At 40.9% G+C, this 16,712-nt stretch overlaps 1 protein-coding gene across 1 annotated transcript in view; it reads left to right on the top strand.

Annotated features, from left to right (window-relative positions):
- Window positions 1–229: 229 nt before the first annotated feature.
- The window catches only part of COG4 (component of oligomeric golgi complex 4), a 26,702-nt gene continuing 10,219 nt past the window's right edge, over window positions 230–16,712 (top strand). The window contains exons 1-12 of the mRNA XM_054579202.1: window positions 230–408; window positions 2,062–2,144; window positions 3,101–3,215; window positions 5,119–5,293; window positions 6,679–6,872; window positions 8,246–8,351; window positions 8,649–8,806; window positions 9,713–9,768; window positions 12,141–12,274; window positions 13,741–13,859; window positions 14,346–14,512; window positions 15,343–15,508. Of these exons, the coding sequence (XP_054435177.1) occupies window positions 238–408; window positions 2,062–2,144; window positions 3,101–3,215; window positions 5,119–5,293; window positions 6,679–6,872; window positions 8,246–8,351; window positions 8,649–8,806; window positions 9,713–9,768; window positions 12,141–12,274; window positions 13,741–13,859; window positions 14,346–14,512; window positions 15,343–15,508 (1,644 nt within the window). The 5' untranslated portion in view covers window positions 230–237. The remainder of the gene's footprint in view (window positions 409–2,061; window positions 2,145–3,100; window positions 3,216–5,118; window positions 5,294–6,678; window positions 6,873–8,245; window positions 8,352–8,648; window positions 8,807–9,712; window positions 9,769–12,140; window positions 12,275–13,740; window positions 13,860–14,345; window positions 14,513–15,342; window positions 15,509–16,712) is intronic.

Genomic DNA, 16,712 nt, shown 5'->3' with positions numbered 1-16,712 from the left:
GCCCCAACCGGCGCCCAAAGAATGTACATATAATTTTTTAATGCATCGGTGTCACAGCCACCCCGCATTGAAAATTTTCCAAATATGCCTAATGACCGTCACTTTTCTAGAAGAATAGAAAATTAGTAGGCTTTTTAAAGTATACATTTAAATATTGAGTTCATCGGGCATTTCCGTGGGCAGCCCCACACACCCGCGCGGCAACGAGGAGGGGTCCTCGCGGGGCCGGAAACACGGATGAGAACCAAGATGGCGGACTTCAATTCCCCTCAAAAGCTGCTACGGGTGTCCCCGCCGCCTGAGGGAGTGGGAGGAGGTCGCTGCTCTGAAATCTCCACCGAGTTCATTCGCTCCCTGAGCGAGCTGCAAGAGCTGGAGGCTGTGTACGAACGGCTCTGCGGCGAGGAGGTGGGAGGGCTGAGCCTTTTTCCAAAGGCATCCAAGGGCAGTGGGCTTAGGAGCCGCCAGCCGGGAAATCCGGGCTGTGGGAAGCTCTCCGAGCCGAGAGAAACAAGCAGCTACTCGAGAAGCAGGGGTGTAGTTGGGGAGTGTGGTTCTTGGGACCTGCCATCTCTCTTCACTCTGTATGATCCTTTCAAGCTTGTTTTCCCTCTTACTTAGGCGATCCTTCCCCGCCCCCCCACATTGGTTTCTCTTAACGAGTTGGTGTCTCTGGTTCTCAGCGCGAGTAAAGTTAGATTGAGAATATAAACTGTTTCTCCTGGTTCCCCAATTAAGAATAAAGGCTCTCTTGCATTAGTGTAACAGTTTAAAAACTGAAATGCTTTCACCCCGTTATCTCATTTAAGCCAGCAGTCATTGTAAATAAAGGTGAAGGATTTTAAAACTTCCTCTTGTAGGGAATGATTTGGGGGTATAATTTTGGAGATTCGGTTAAATGCAGAGCTTTGCAGAAGCTTGAGGTTTTAAGACTCAGACTCAACTGTCTAATCTGGGACCAGTCACTTCAGCTCTTGTACTTGACGTAGTGTCAGACGAGGGGGCGTGGACTCTATTGTCAAGGATTCCTTTCAGCTCCTAGCGTTTTACCTTTCTGCCTCCTTCACTTTTCTGTGGCAACCCGATGCTGTCGATACGTTTTTAAATGTCAGTGGAGTTCCCTGCTAGTCAAAGAGATTTAAGCCCTCGTCTAGAAGTTTAGTAGCTTTTTCCTAAAACCAAACGTTTAAATAAGGATGGGCAGAAAAGGCAGTTTCTACTTGCGGGAGCGGGGTGGGGGCAATCATTGACATCTTTGAATATTTTCAAGTATTAACTTGCACCAGCTCTAGCAGTTTCTGATAACGTTTTTCAGCAAGATGTGCTTTGTAACATTCAGTACTCTTGACTGAATATTCCTAAACTTGCATTCATTGAGTTATCGATCGATACTTGGAGTAAAATTAAGCCAATCTTACAGAACAGTATCCTGTATATGTATTTGAAAACTGTCAAGGGAAGTTTCCATCTGGATCCTACTGGACTATTTTAATAGAAATGTATAGTTAATATTAATGGTTGTTATCGAACCATAAGTCACATACTTACTATGTTAATATGTTAAGCACTTTATGTTTGTTATCTTGTTTGGCTCACACAACAGTCCTATGGGGTGTCTATTACTATCCCCATTTTACAGGTGGAAAAACCCAAGCATAAGAAGGTTACATTAATTGAGATAATACAGTAAATGGCTTGGCTGAGAGAGAATTATGCACTATGGAGAGACTTTTTATAACTACCACTGTGAAGGTTTTATTTGTTTAAGCCATTATATTTTAAAAGCATTCCAGTGTTAGGCACTGTGCTAACAATACTGAATAAAGGTTTATTTTCTCCCTTTGTGGTGTTCATCTGCTAGGTGAAAAAAGATACACATGATAATCATCATGCAGTGTGGAAAGTGCAAAAATTAAGATGTTTGTTAATGTCCTGAGGGAGCTTGGTGGAAGGAAAGAATACACTTGATATGGCATTCACCCTTCAGTTAAGTGGTTGGGTTGGATAGCTCTTAGGGTTCCTCTGACCATTCTGATGACAGCACGTTTCTGTGTGTTTCAGAAAGTGGTGGAAAGAGAGCTGGATGCACTGTTGGAACAGCAAAACACCATTGAAAGTAAAATGGTCACTCTCCATCGAATGGGGTGAGTCTGTTCGTTTCAGCAAGAAGTATTGTAAATTGCAACACTGTCTACTGGATAAGTTATTTTTCCTAACTTTCTGTTATGAAATGCCATTTGAGTGTGAAATGTAGAGACGCATTACCTCAACATAAAGTGGACACCTAAGGGGACAGTTAAGTGATTTTTCAAAGTGACCTTGACCAGCAGTACCAACATTACCAACACTGCTTGGAAACTTACTAAAAATGCAAATTATAGGGCGCCACCACAAACCCACTGAAGCAGAAATTCTGGGAATGGTTCTCAGGAATCTGTATTTTTAACAAGCATACCAACAGGTTCTGGTGCATGGCTCAAGTTTAAGAACCACTGCTTTTACAAATTTTGTGTATTTGCTAGTCATAAAAATTGCTCTGTGATCTCATCATCTCAGATAGTTAGTGCATTTTATGCTCATTTAACAATTGGGAGCAAAGAAAACAATTCGGAGAATCAGTTTTCTAATTTTTTGGCAGTAACTATTTAGCAGTGTTTTTAGTAGTTATAGAAATTCATTTTTCATTAAGCATAGGCCTGAGTTTCCAGTAAAACACTCTTGGGGAAGAAAAACTTTTTGTTTTTTAAGATTTTATTTATTTATTTTTTAGAGAGAGGGGAAGGGAGGGAGAAGGAGAGGGAGAGAAACGTCAGTGTGTGATCGCCTCCCACACATCACCCATCAGGGACCCAGCCTGCAACCCAGGCACATAACCCAACTGGAACCAAACCAGCAACACCCTGGTTTTTAGGCCAGCACTCAGTTCACTGAACCACACCAGCCAGGGTAGAAAAGCTGTTAATAGAATGAGTTAAACTAAGAATTTGGGGAGGTGCAAAAGAAGTAGAAGACATAGCCTCCGTCTGCAAAAACATTTCCATCTCTTACTCCTACCCTCTGCCACTGTGGATATATGTGTGCTGACAATGTGTATCTCTAGTCCGAACCTGCAGTTGATTGAAGGTGATGCAAAGCAGCTAGCTGGAATGATCACCTTTACCTGCAGCCTAGCTGAGAATGTGTCCAGCAAAGTTCGTCAGCTTGACCTGGCCAAGGTAATCCCATTTTGGTGTTGATGTTTGAGTTAATAGAGGGCAATAGAAAAGCCACCACGTTAGAAATTAGAGCAGCAACATCCAATAGAAATCTAACACAAGATACCAAAACCAAACAAAGATACCGTAAGAAACTTTAGACCAATTGCTGTTATTATCATAAACATAGAAATTTTCAGCAACACTAACAAACCGAATCCAGCAGCATATAAAAAGGACTGTACTATGAGCAAGTGGAATTTATCACAGGAATGCAGAGTTGGTTTCACATATGAAAATTAATCTAATATACCATGTCAGTAGAATAAAGGACAAAAACCATGTGGTCATCTTGTATACTCAAAAAAAGTATTTTACAAAATTTAATACCCCTTATAAGAACACTCAACAAACTTGGCATAGAAAGTAACTTCTTTAACCTGATAAAGGACATCTATGAAAAACCCACAGATGACATCATAGTTACTGGTAAATGGCTGGTTGCTTTACCACTGACGTAAGGAACAAAACAAGGATGTCAGTTCTTGCTGCTGGTTTCCACCATCATCCTGGGAGGTTCTGGCCAGGACAGTTAGGCAAGAAAATGAAATAAAAATCATTCAGATTGGAAGACACTTAATACCAACAACAAATGTACTTTAAATTTTCTGGTAGCCATTTTTTAAAAAGTAAAATACGTGAAAATAATTTTTAAAACATGGTTTATTTAACTCTATCTCAAAGATATCATTTAAATACATAATTACTATAAATTGTATTACTGAGATATTTCATTTTCATTTTTATATTAAATCTTTGAAATCCAGTGTGTATTTTATGCATACACACCTTAACTTGGACTAGACACATTTCAAGTTCTCAGTAGCCACATGTGGTTAGTGGCTGCCATATTGAACAGAATAGCACAAAATCTGGGCTCTTGAACAAGTCACTCCCAGCCTTGGTTTGCCCTGTGAAACAGCATAACTTTTCCAGATCTATTTGTTCAGATTCTGCAAAAATAACAACAAAACTAAGCCACGCAGCCACCATCTCATGTATTAAAGGTTACTTTTAAACATTCTTGCTTATTATAAAAGAAAAGTACTTTCCACATATTTCATTTACCTTATAACTTGGTTTACAACGCCACATTTCCAAAACTGTCAAATACAGGCGCTCTCCCCCTTGGGAGCATGCCTGCTCCTTTCCCATCCCCCTCTTCCTCCCCACTCCAGGTGCATTACCTTACAGTTCTCTCCTAAGCTCCAAGGGCCTTCCCCCTTTTTTTTAAGATTTTTTGTGTATTTAAGAGAGGGAGAGAAACATCAATATGTGGTTGCATTTTGTGCTCGCACTGCTGGGGACCTGGCCTGCAACCCAGGCATGTGCCCTACACTGGGAATCACACTGGTAACCTTTTGGTTCACAGGCCAGCGTTTAATCCACTGAGCCACACCAGCTAGGGCTAAGGGCCCCCTTCTTTTGCCTCTGTAACTTGTTTTCTGAGCCCATTTCTTCTACCTCTGTGACTTCTAAGTAAACTTTTCCTACATTTTGAGCCTTGACTCTGAATTCTTTCTCAACCAGAACTCAAAACAAAGAAAAATGTTTATAAACAAAATGTCAAATACTTTCTGACTCTATTGTAAATTTAACAATATAAACTAAATATAAATATAGATAATCCCTGTTCTTTCATTAGTTGAATGATCTGTCTGGTCATGTAAATTAAATTGCATGATACTTGACCACTTGTTAGTGGTCTTGGTCATTAGCAACAACAGTTTTGTGAGTGGTAGTGTTTTTTAGTTCACCAGTGAGGGCTGGAAAGGACACATGGTTAACCTGAATCTCCCTACCTTCTGAAGAGATGTTTTTGAAAAAGTAGGACATTATTTTTGAGCACCAAGTCTTTTTGCAGAACCGCCTCTATCAAGCCATTCAGAGAGCTGATGATATCTTGGACCTGAAGTTCTGCATGGATGGCGTTCAGACTGCTTTGAGGAATGAAGATTATGAGCAGGCTGCGGCCCACATTCATCGCTACTTGTGCCTGGACAAGTCAGTCATTGAGCTCAGCCGGCAGGGCAAAGAAGGTCAGCATCCCAAACGGTTGATTTCTAGTTAAGCTATGAGCATCTGTAATCTGAAGTAGGCACACTCAACGAGGAGAAGGGCATTCGTGGGGTTTGTTTTTTAAGAAAAATTTTATTTATTTTTAGAGAGAGGGAAAGAGAGGGAAAGGGAAAGAAACATTAATCTGTTGTCTCTCATATGTATCCTGTTAAGGTACCAAAGCCATAACCCAGGCATGTGCCCTGACCAGGAATTGAACCAGCAGCCTTTCGCTTTGCTGGGCAATGCCCAACCAACTGAGGCACACTGGTCAGGGTGAGAAGGGCATTTGTTGTTAGGAAATGTCTTTGTCTGGCAGTAAACCCTATATGGGGCCAAAACCATCCCAAGGCAGTGTTGCTATTCCTAGTTTATGGAAAGGGCAACTGAGTCCAGATGTACTGCTTTCTGGCTAGAGGCTTCTTTCCACTTGCTCATGTTGCCTACTTAAAAAATTAAATTCTTCATCTTGTAATCTGGGCCTTCCATAATATCAACTCACCCTTTTTAGCATTGTTTATTTTGAGCTCTATTTCATGCTGTTCACTCATACATCTATTCATTGCGCAAATATTTACTGAGCTCCAAGTGCCAGGGCATATATAGTAGATCCTTGAACAGTATGGAGGTTAGGGGTGCCAACCTTCCACACAGTTCAAACTCATGTAACTATAGTACTACTTAAAATATTGTACAAATACTCTTTGTCTTTCTGGTTATATTCTTTTGCTTATTTCATTCCCTTTGCCTGAAATGTGTATTCCTCCTGTTCAGGTATCAAAATCCTGCCTATCCTTTTTTTTTTTAAGATTGTATTTATTTATTTTTAAAGAGAGGGGAAGGAAGGGAGAAATAGAAGGAGAGAAACATCAATGTGCGAGAGAAGCATTGATCAGTTGCCTCTTGCACGCCCCCAGCCAGGAACCTGACACTCATCCAGGTACCTGGCCCACAACCCAAGCACGTGCCCTGACCGGGAATTGAACCAGCAATTTGGTTTGCAGGCTGGTGCTCAATCCACTGAGCCACAATAGCCAGGGCTCAAAATCCTGCCCACCTTTGAAAGATAGGATGTCACCTTTAGGAAGGCTTTTGTGATTACTTCAACCAGAAATGTGACTTGTGGGTACCTTTATTATGATATCTATCATATACTGAATTTTATTATAGCTATTTGTGCACAAAGCTTCTCTCTCACTCAGTTATAACTTCTGTGAAGATAGGATTATGGCTGATTAATCTTCTAATCATTAATGTTGCTAGTACAGTATCTTATACACAGTAAATGCTTAATACATATATTTTTGAATGAAAAGTGGTGCACAGACTAAGTGGCATTAATTTTCACTTTCTCCCCGTTGCACAGGGAGCATGATCGATGCCAACCTGAAATTGCTGCAAGAAGCTGAACAGCGTCTCAAAGCCATTGTAACAGAGAAGTTTGCTATTGCCACTAAGGAAGGCGATCTGCCCCAGGTGGAGCGCTTCTTCAAGATATTTCCTCTACTGGGTTTGCATGAGGATGGATTAAGCAAGTTCTCAGAATACCTTTGCAAGCAGGTATGGCTCCTGATTGCTTGGCAGGATAATGGTATGGGTCTCTGCCTACAGATTGAAGCACTGAGTAGATCCAGTGTCTGTGGATACATTCTTGCCTCTGGATTTGACTCCCCTCTTCTGCTCTTGCTCTAGCTTTGCAGGACTGGATGCATACATTCATTCAACATTTATTTGTTGCCAGTCTACTGTGTACCACGCATGGCCTAGACATGTGCTGGTGCAAATTTATTTCCAACAGACCAAGTAAATGTAAAGGAAAATTAAAATGCAAATTATCTGACAAGTTGACTTACCCTTCTCAAGTATCTTCCAGGATCTGGGTTCTTTTAAAAGCATTCAGAGATGTTGGTTAGTGGTTTTAAGACTTCATAACCAGAACTGATTCTCAAAATAAGCGACAGTGACATGAAGCAGGTTAGGTCACTTGAGGTTAAATTCTGAAAAAGAAGCAGGTTTCAGTTAAAGTCTCAGCTCTCTTCCCCCACCCCAGGTGGAGAGAAGCAAATCCCAGAAGACATATGTACAGAAGGTTGTCATATTTTTAAACTGTATGTCAGCGTGCATCCTGACCCTCCCCCTTAAATTTTCTGTAATGGAACACTAATCTGCCATTAAGAAAAATAAGATAGTTCCATATGTGCTGACAGATTTCACTCCATAAAGTATGTGGTTTGTTAAGTTAAACAACAGTATACCACCATTCCTGTTTAAAATGAAGGGCTTGGCAATAAAAATGTATGCTTGTATAGGCATGGGAAATTTTTGGAAGGGTTAACAGGAATCACCTCTAAAAAATGAGAATTGAGAAACCAAGAGACATAGGTAAGAGAAACACTTTTCACCAAATACTCCATTCCTCTGGACCATTTAAGTGTTTGTGTTTTACCCATTCTATAAAAATAATTAATTAAAAAGAAAATATAGCTGCTTTATGGTACTTTTTTAAAATCAGTACTTTGCCATCTGGGACCCCAAAATGGCTTCTACTTTTAATCCTTCAAAAGCCCCTTTAGCAGCATCCAGATTCCTTGTCCTGATTATAATAAAATACCATTAATGATAACTTCAAATTACACTCCAACACGATTATTGAAATTGGGGGCTCTCTCCCTTGGCTAGTAGAAGTACATATTTTCAAAGAGAAGAAAAGCATTATTTATACCTCTGAGTGGCAGAAGAGTTACTGCCACTCTGTTTGAGTTCCTTGTCTTGCCTTAGGCTTAGACAGCCCAAAGTTTTCAAGGGAAGTTCCTCTGTGCTGCCTAAGCTTTCAGTCATTGGGAAATACAGGAAAGGAAAGGTAACGGGAAATCTTTTTAGAAAACTGAGGTTAGCCTTTGGTCTGAGAAATATATGTGGATTTTTTTTTTCAGGTGGCCAGTAAAGCTGAGGAGAATCTGCTGTTGGTATTAGGGACAGATATGAGTGATCGAAGAGCTGCAATCATCTTTGCAGATACGCTCACTCTCTTGTTTGAAGGCAAGTCTTTTTCTCCACTCTAGGGAGACTTCAGACATTATCCTATCTAACACCTGCTTCCTACCTTTTCTTCTTTCCCTACTAGCCTGATGCCTTTAAGTTAATCCTGTAATTTACTGTATAGTGGTTTACTGGAGAATTACTTGCAGCACTGACAAGACCATTTGTACTTATTTTGGAAGGTGAAACAATCAAAAAAGGTTGAGTTAGACCCTGGGTCAGCCTTGGCTGGAAGAAAGGAGTGTATTTTGTGGGAAGAATATTTCTAATTAAACCCTCTCATTTCCTTCTATCTAGGAATTGCCCGCATTGTGGAAACACACCAACCAATAGTGGAGACCTATTATGGACCAGGAAGACTTTATACCCTGATAAAGTATCTGCAGGTAGAATGTGACAGGCAGGTGGAGAAAGTGGTAGACAAGTTCATCAAGCAGAGGAACTACCACCAGCAGGTGAGCAGGGGAAGCTACAGGTGGTTTTGAAGCAGTGTTAACCAGGGACACCGAATGGAACAAACTGGAGGGAAAAGAGAACAAAGATGCAGACAAAAGAAAAATAAATGCCAAATGCAAACTGGCCTGCATCTTGCCCATCAGGACTTGAGGTGCTGTCAGGATGACGATGGCCTCAGTACAGGATTGAGAAGCAGCTGGAAAGGTCTTCCTGAAAGGAACACAACAGATACATTAAACCATTTCTTTATCACAGAATGTACAACTGTGCTTTCTGGTGATACAATGAGAATTTTGTTTGTGAAGACCCTGTTAAGTGCCAGGTAATACATCTCATATATCTCCTTAGTTCCCTTCAGTACTAAAAGTAACATTTGCTTTTTCAGAACTCTATTTCTCCATACCTTTGAGCAGAGAAAATAAACAGCACGAAGTAAAAATAGAAGTCCCATAGAATCTAGACAGTAGTCCATTGGAACACCATTAGCATCACTTTATAGATTTTATTTACTTTTAGAGAAGGGGAAGGGAGGGAGAAAGAGAGGGAGTGAAACATCAGTGTGCAAGAGATATATCCATCAGGTGCCTCTTGCACTCCCCCAGCTGGGGGCCTGACCCTCAACCCAGGCATGTGCCCTGTGATCTTTTGGTTCACAAGCCAGTGCTCAGTCCTCTGAGCCACACCAGCTAGGGCATCATTAGCATCACTTTAGATGCAATAATAGAGGTGAGCATTACCATCTAAATCAAAAGTAAATCTTTGGCTCCTCATCCTGAGAGCCTACTTTCAGTTTTCTGTTAAGCAGACAAAACCTAAACATTCTTGTCTGCCAAAAGTTTGGAGTGTCCAAAAAAGGCAGATAGAGGAGGGTGGGGAAGACCACTCTCATTTTTGATGTTTTGCAGTTCCGGCATGTCCAGAGCAACTTGAGAAATTCTGCCACGGAAAAAATAGAACCAAGGTAATAATTCTCTTCTCTTCAGCCCATAGGTGTTTGAATCGGCAATTATGTATCATTCAGAGACTACTCTGTTACAGTGTGGTCTGTTTTAAAAATAATTTATCTATGACTCTTGGCTTTCTTTAATGGAATATATCATACAAACACACACCCCCCCCACACACACACCCCACAACCCCACCATGTGGTTTGTAAAGAATACTAGATCATTACCAATACTTTTGAAGTCCCCAAAGTGGGTCTCCTCCTCTACCTCCCCAAAAGGTGACTACTATCATTTTAATTTTATTGGAGAATTAAATTTTACTGGTTTATTGGAGAATTAACTTCCCAATTCAATATCAGATTAGCAGAGATTAGTCTGAACCTCCTTAGCCCTCAAAACCAAACTCTTAAGAATAAATTTAACCATAAAATACATTACTGGGAAGAGAGTGATGCTGAGTTTTAAAGATGTTCCTATAGAAACTACCAATATAACTTAGAAAAGGCTTGCTGGTATACCAGGCACAGAGCATCTTTAACAGTTTTGCTTAGCAGCTTCTGGCACTAACCAAATTAATTTTCCTTAGCAACTTCGGCCCTAACTAAAATTAATTTTAATTAATTTTTTTAATTTTAAATTTTAAGCTATTAATTTTTCTTTTTTTCTTTTTTTTCTTTCTTTATTTTTAAATACATTTGTCTCTGCCTCCCCCCCACCACTTTCCCTTGCCCCCTCCCTCTAATTTTTCTAATAAAAATAATATATGCTTGTTGAAAGAAAATCCAAACATTATAAAAATGTATTTATTCAATCAGCAAATTTTTACTGAGTATACATTACATGGCAGGCATTGGCCCTTGGCACTGGGAATATGGCAGCAAGCAGAATGAGCAAAACAAACCTAATTCTTTGTAGTATCTCTGGCCTTTAATATTTACTATATGCCAGACATTCTTCTAAGCACTTAAATATTAAATTACTTCATCCAGGCTTTCTCAGCCTCTGAACTATTGGCATATGGGCTGGTAATTCTTTGTTATGGAGAACTATGCTGTGCACTGTAGGATATTGAGCATCCCTGACCTTTACCCACTAGATGCTGGTAACACCCTTCAGTCATGACAATCAAAAATGTCTCCAGGCACTGCCAAATTTTCCCTGAGGGGTAAAATCACTCTCAGCTGAGGATCACTGATTTAATCCGTAAGCATTTTTTACTAATGAGGAAGCCAAGGCCTAAAGAGGTTCAGTGACTTACCCAAGGTCATACAGCTAGAAAGTGGCAGAGCCAAGAAAAGAATCCAAGCAGGCTGATTCTGAAGTTCATGCTGTTAACCACTATGATATGCTAAGGGTACAGGACAACATGTAATAAAGGGATATAACCTATGCTGATGATGTCCAAGGAAAAATTCCTGAGGAAATGACCTTAAATCAGAGACCATAAGAGTAGAAGGTAGGAGTAAGAGGTAGAGTGTTCCAGGTAGAGCAGGGAAAGTGTGTGCAAAAGGCCTTGTGTTAAAAAAATGAAAGAAGGCCAGTGTAGTTGAAGTTCAGAGAGTTGGGGAGAACCTGATAAGAGGTAAAGCTGAAGAGGTTATTAGAGTAAGGCCATTCCAGGTCTGGTATCCTAAGAGCTGTGGAAATCTTGATTATGATATGACCAGATTTATGTTTTGAAAAAGTCTCTTGGAGTCCAGTGTGGAAAACGTGTCAATTTGTGTGTATAAAAAGAAGTAGAGGTTCAACATTTTTTTTTTTAATATACAAAACAGTTATCCTAGCACATTTTGTTGAAAAGACTATTCCTTTCCTACTGAGTTGTCTTAACACTCTCCTTGGAAATCAGTTGCCCATAAATGTGAAGATTTCTGGACTCTCAATTAATCTATAGATCTATCCTTATGTCAGTGCCACACTGTCTCGATTGTTGTAGTTTCAAAATTGGGAAGTGTGAGTCCTCCAACTTAGTTTTTTGTTGTTTTTGTTTTGTTTTGTGTTTTTAGAATGTTTTGGCTATGGATGGGTGTGAGACAGTTTAATGATTTGTTCCCAAAATCTCATCACAGCTAAATAGGAGTTTGGAGAGGTGTGTTTTCTTTCACATGACACATAGATAATTTTTACTCAAACTGCTAACAAAAACACACCTCTCAATCTCTTATTTAGCCCTGGCAGGATTTGAGAAGGTGAGTGATTTGGATAAAGCATGTAAGTGGAATATGTGGTTGACAGCTGTCTCTGATTATAATGGGGTCAGCAGAGCCAGGATGACCATTTGGCAGAGACCCTCTGGTCCCAGTGGCGAGGGGGTGTTTGGGACGATGCCTTTGTCTGAGGGAATCCAGTGTTTTCCTGCTCATTTTTCCTGCTCTGTGTGTCTCAGGGAACTGGACCCCATCTTAACTGAGGTCACCTTGATGAATGCCCGCAGTGAGTTGTACTTAAGCTTCCTCAGGAAGAGGATCAGCTCTGATTTTGAAGTGGGAGACTCCATGGCCTCAGAAGAAGTAAAGCAAGGTAAAAGGCATTTCCCATGTTCTCTGGGAGGGCTGGGGTATGGTTTGCACTGTTGTTTCATAGTTAATAAGAAAATAACAGGGGCTTTTTAGCACCTGGGGGAGGGTATCTATGGGCAAATTGACTCCCAGGAGAAAATCTAGACTGAACCGAATTTAAGAATTGGACTGGGCCTTTGAAGCCATCTAAGAATTTACAATGGAGGAAGGCTAATGTCCAGAATGATTAGATTATTTTCCTCTGCTCTTTTCCTTACCAGCTTTGTTTTAGGGACTGGTATTTAAGTAGGCGATAATGTGCACATTTCGGGGGGGGGGGGCAGGCCGGGAGGGCAGAGGGGGGCGAGAGAGGGAGGGAGGAAGGAAATATATAACTTCAGGAGGGAACTTTTGGGAGTTATAGGAATATTCCAAATTGGTTGTAACAATTGTTGCAAAATTCTGTGTAGTTAACTAAAAAAAAAATCATTGAATGGAATACATATGATGGGTTAATTTTATGGCACATAAATTACACCTCAATGTAGTATTGAGGTATCGTGTTGAGAAAGGAGTATATAGTGTAAAGAAAGAGTATACAAAAAGAGTAGTGTACAAAGGCTTTCATCCTTTCTTTTAATGTCTCAGTTCTCCCAGTCATAATTTTTGAAGAGAGAAATGCATTGAATAAAAATGTGCCACAGTTCTATTTTATTTCTAAGTTTACTTACAGGTTTTTTAGAACATTTAATTCCTGCTGGGCAAGTATTACAGGATTCCCCAAACTGGAGACTTGAGACCAACTATAACTCACTGTTCAGAGCTGTGCCGTCCAATATAGTAGGCACAGCCACATGATAACAATTTAAATTTAATTAAAATGAAATTAAATAAAAACTCAGGTCCTCAGTCACAATTAGCTACATGTCAGTTGCTCAGTAGTGTCTACCATATTGGACGACACAGATAAAGAACATTTCCATCATCACAGGAAATTCACTGGTTTAGAGAATGAAATGTATTATACCCAAGATATTTTATTATTTGCCCTAAAACTTATGTCTTTTGAGTCTTACTAATTAATTCTAAAGAAATAATGAAAAAGAAGTTAAAAGTACTTTGTACAAAAATGTTCGCTAGACTCTCCAATTACTCTGGTTTCCAATTATCTCTTAATAGTGGCAAAACATTTGAAAATAACCAGGTGTCTACATATAGGAGAATAGTTTTTAAAAACATAGAGTCTACCTGATAAAATACCAGAGTAATTAAAAACACGTAAGCTAAAGTAGAAAAAGGCTATGTAAAAACCCTGAAAGTATTTGATATAATTTTTAAAGCACAATACAAAATTATAATGTGATTATAACCATGTAAATTATGTACAAATTTGAAATAAAGATTAGAAGGGAGCCTGAAAAAATGAAGAAGGTTGATCTATTTCCCTTTAGAAACAAAAGTAAGTATTTTTTCTTGGTTGTCCCCTAGAGCACCAGAAGTGTCTGGACAAACTCCTCAATAATTGCATTTTGAGCTGCACCATGCAGGAGCTAATTGGTTTATACATTACCATGGAGGAGTACTTCATGAGGGAAACTGTGAATAAGGTAGGACAGAGGACACATCCCTTGGAAATGGGGCCTTTCTGTCAAAGAAGCCATACTGAAGGAAATGGCCAGGCATGTCGTTTTTCTTGGTCCTGCTTTGAGAATACCCATGCATACAGGCTGAGTGGCATCACTTCGTATGGTTAGAACACCTCAGCTCCTCAGGGAGTCTACTTGTTCCTGCCTCCCTAGAGGTATGTGGGTGAGGAGTCTTGGGGAAGAAGGGCCTTAGTGATGTCTTACATCCCAGGTAACAGATGTCCTCAAGGCAAAAAGGCCCTGAATACTTAATTTCTTAACAGTGATCAGTGGGGAACTGAGGTATTTTAATAAGGAGGATCCACACCCACCTGTGACCAGAATAAATCAAGTTGGGGGAAACATGGACAAGATATAGAAAAGGAAACAGCCAGGGACTGTTCCAAAACTATCTCAAACAGCGACATGCAGAAGGGGCCCTTACTGGGTGCTTTGCCTTTTGGGTAGGCTGTGGCTCTGGACACCTATGAGAAGGGCCAGTTGACATCCAGCATGGTGGACGATGTCTTCTACATTGTTAAGAAGTGCATTGGTCGGGCTCTCTCCAGCTCCAGCATTGACTGCCTCTGTGCCATGATCAACCTTGCCACCACAGAACTGGAGTCTGACTTCAGGTATGCTTGGCGCTCTTTCTCATTTCTAGGGGGCAGAAAGGTCTTAATTGTGATTGATTGCTGAGGCACACTTGTTTCTCCCTTTTTTCCCCTTATGATAATAGTTCAGTTCTATACAGGGTATAACCTCTTATCCATAGCACAGCATGCTTGGCTCCAGAGAGTTGTATAGCAGCCACATATCTTATGGGCCAAGTCTGCACCCTGGACTGGATTGGAGGTCATCGACCCTCAGACTAAAAAAAGAACAGGCAGCTCAGATAAAGGAGTAGTTGTAATATTAACAATTATAGTTACTATTGCTACATGCCAGCATTATGCTGATTGCCTGCTCTTATTCAGTCCTAATAACAACCCTGTGAGGTAGGAACTATATAAAAGCTTTGTTTTATAGACGAGGAAACTGGGGCTTAAGGAGATGCCCTCCCTTGTCAAAGATACCACGTCTTATATGTGGTGGAATAGGGACTAAAGTCCTAAACTGACTGCCTCAAAACCCATTCATCCAGCTCTTTCTCAGCACTACCTTTCATTGAGCTGTACAGCTGAGTTTGTTGGAGTTCAGTGATAATAATTGAAAGCCTCACAGGAAGTCAAGAATTAGCTAGTCTTCTCTGTGTGCTTGTCATCGGTGCCCTTGAGAGGCACTGGTCTCTCTCATACTCCGGCTGCTCAAGGTCTCCTACAGTCGTCTCAAGGATTGGTTATACCCCCAGAAAAACAACTTGTGCTGCTGGGTCAGGGTAGAAGGCCCTCTGGTCCTCTCTCCTGGAGACCATATTGAGTGCTCTCAATCCCCATCAATCCCCATATGCCATTCTGCCCCCTAGGGATGTCCTATGTAACAAGCTGCGGATGGGCTTCCCTGCCACCACCTTACAGGACATCCAGCGTGGGGTGACAAGTGCCGTGAACATCATGCACAGCAGTCTCCAGCAGGGCAAATTTGACACGAAAGGCATTGAGAGTACTGACGAGGCCAAGCTGTCCTTCCTGGTAGGTATTCCCACCGGCCAGGAGCTGGGTTGGTAAATATCGAAAGGTTGAATTATGATCTCTAGGCTACAGTATAGCCTTCAACTGGACACTTTTCTTCTAGTGTCTGTGTGGAAGCAAAACTCCTTTAAGGAAAGCTTCTAGAAGGCCCTGAAACCATTTCTTACCCAGGGATAAATTTCTGAGGAGCCTGAGCCAGGACAGGCACTGTTTCTCTCCTGGAAGTCTGGGTATCTCTGGATTTCTGGAGTGTTCATCCCCATCAGCACTACCCTCAGGGGCTCCACTGAGTATCAAGCTTGGCTTGAGTCTGCCACAGAACCAACTGGAATATCTGTGCCAAGCCTCCAGAATGCTCCTCTGAGGGCAGTCCCCCAGCACAGGGTGGGGTGCCAGTCCTTTAAGCCTACCAGGACTACTTTTCTAGCACACTTGTTAGGCTTTCAACTTTCTCAGAAAGGTAACCTTATTAAAGCCCTCAGCTACCCAGAATGACAGATGTGATGAAGCAGTGAGTCTTCGCAGTTGTGTGACAACTGGCACAGGAGAAGTGTGGAAGGATGAGAGGATTTATAAAAGGTAACAGCTAGTTTGTGATGAGCCAAAAAGGACATAGATGAGTCCTGAGCTCACATTTGGGCCTCTCTGGCACTTGCTGTCTGGGCACAAAGGGGAATAGCACTGTCAGAGGTCATTCTGCTTCACCCTTACTTTGCCCAGACTCTAGTCATCTTGGTTCCTCAGGGTCAGAGGCTAAAGGAAACACGATAGCAGAGCTCTCCATTAGTAAGCAGATGGAGTCTCTGAATACCCTGGGGTTGGGTGAAAAAGTGTATACATGTATTTTTTTCCAGAAACAGGGTCCTTAACTTTTCAGATTCTTTACTCCCAAAAGAGTTTAGAGCAGTTATTTTCGCAGACAGAAACTTAAATATACTAATGTCTTCCCTGTCTCTGTACAAGTAAACACACAGTAACTAGTCCTCAGCCAGATCCAGGATGTAGGCTCTTTAGGCAGTGCCACTCTCCTCCTGTCACTGAAAATATTTTCCCTGGGCATGGGTTCTGTCAATCTGGAATGTCATGGTTGTTACCAAAAAATTATCAGCTCCAAGAAATGGCTGCTTCTGAGTATGGTGCTTTTGGAGAACTTAGCCAAAACGTCTGGTGGCCAGCTTCATATGATCATGGATTGACTTAAATT

The sequence above is a fragment of the Pteronotus mesoamericanus genome, unplaced genomic scaffold (assembly GCF_021234165.1).
Source record: "Pteronotus mesoamericanus isolate MK-2021 breed Mesoamerican mustached bat unplaced genomic scaffold, CSHL_Meso_final contig_52, whole genome shotgun sequence".
NCBI classification, from domain to species: domain Eukaryota; kingdom Metazoa; phylum Chordata; class Mammalia; order Chiroptera; family Mormoopidae; genus Pteronotus; species Pteronotus mesoamericanus.
The sequence above is the reverse complement of the archived record's forward strand: the minus strand, read 5'-3'. Positions and strand labels throughout refer to the sequence as shown.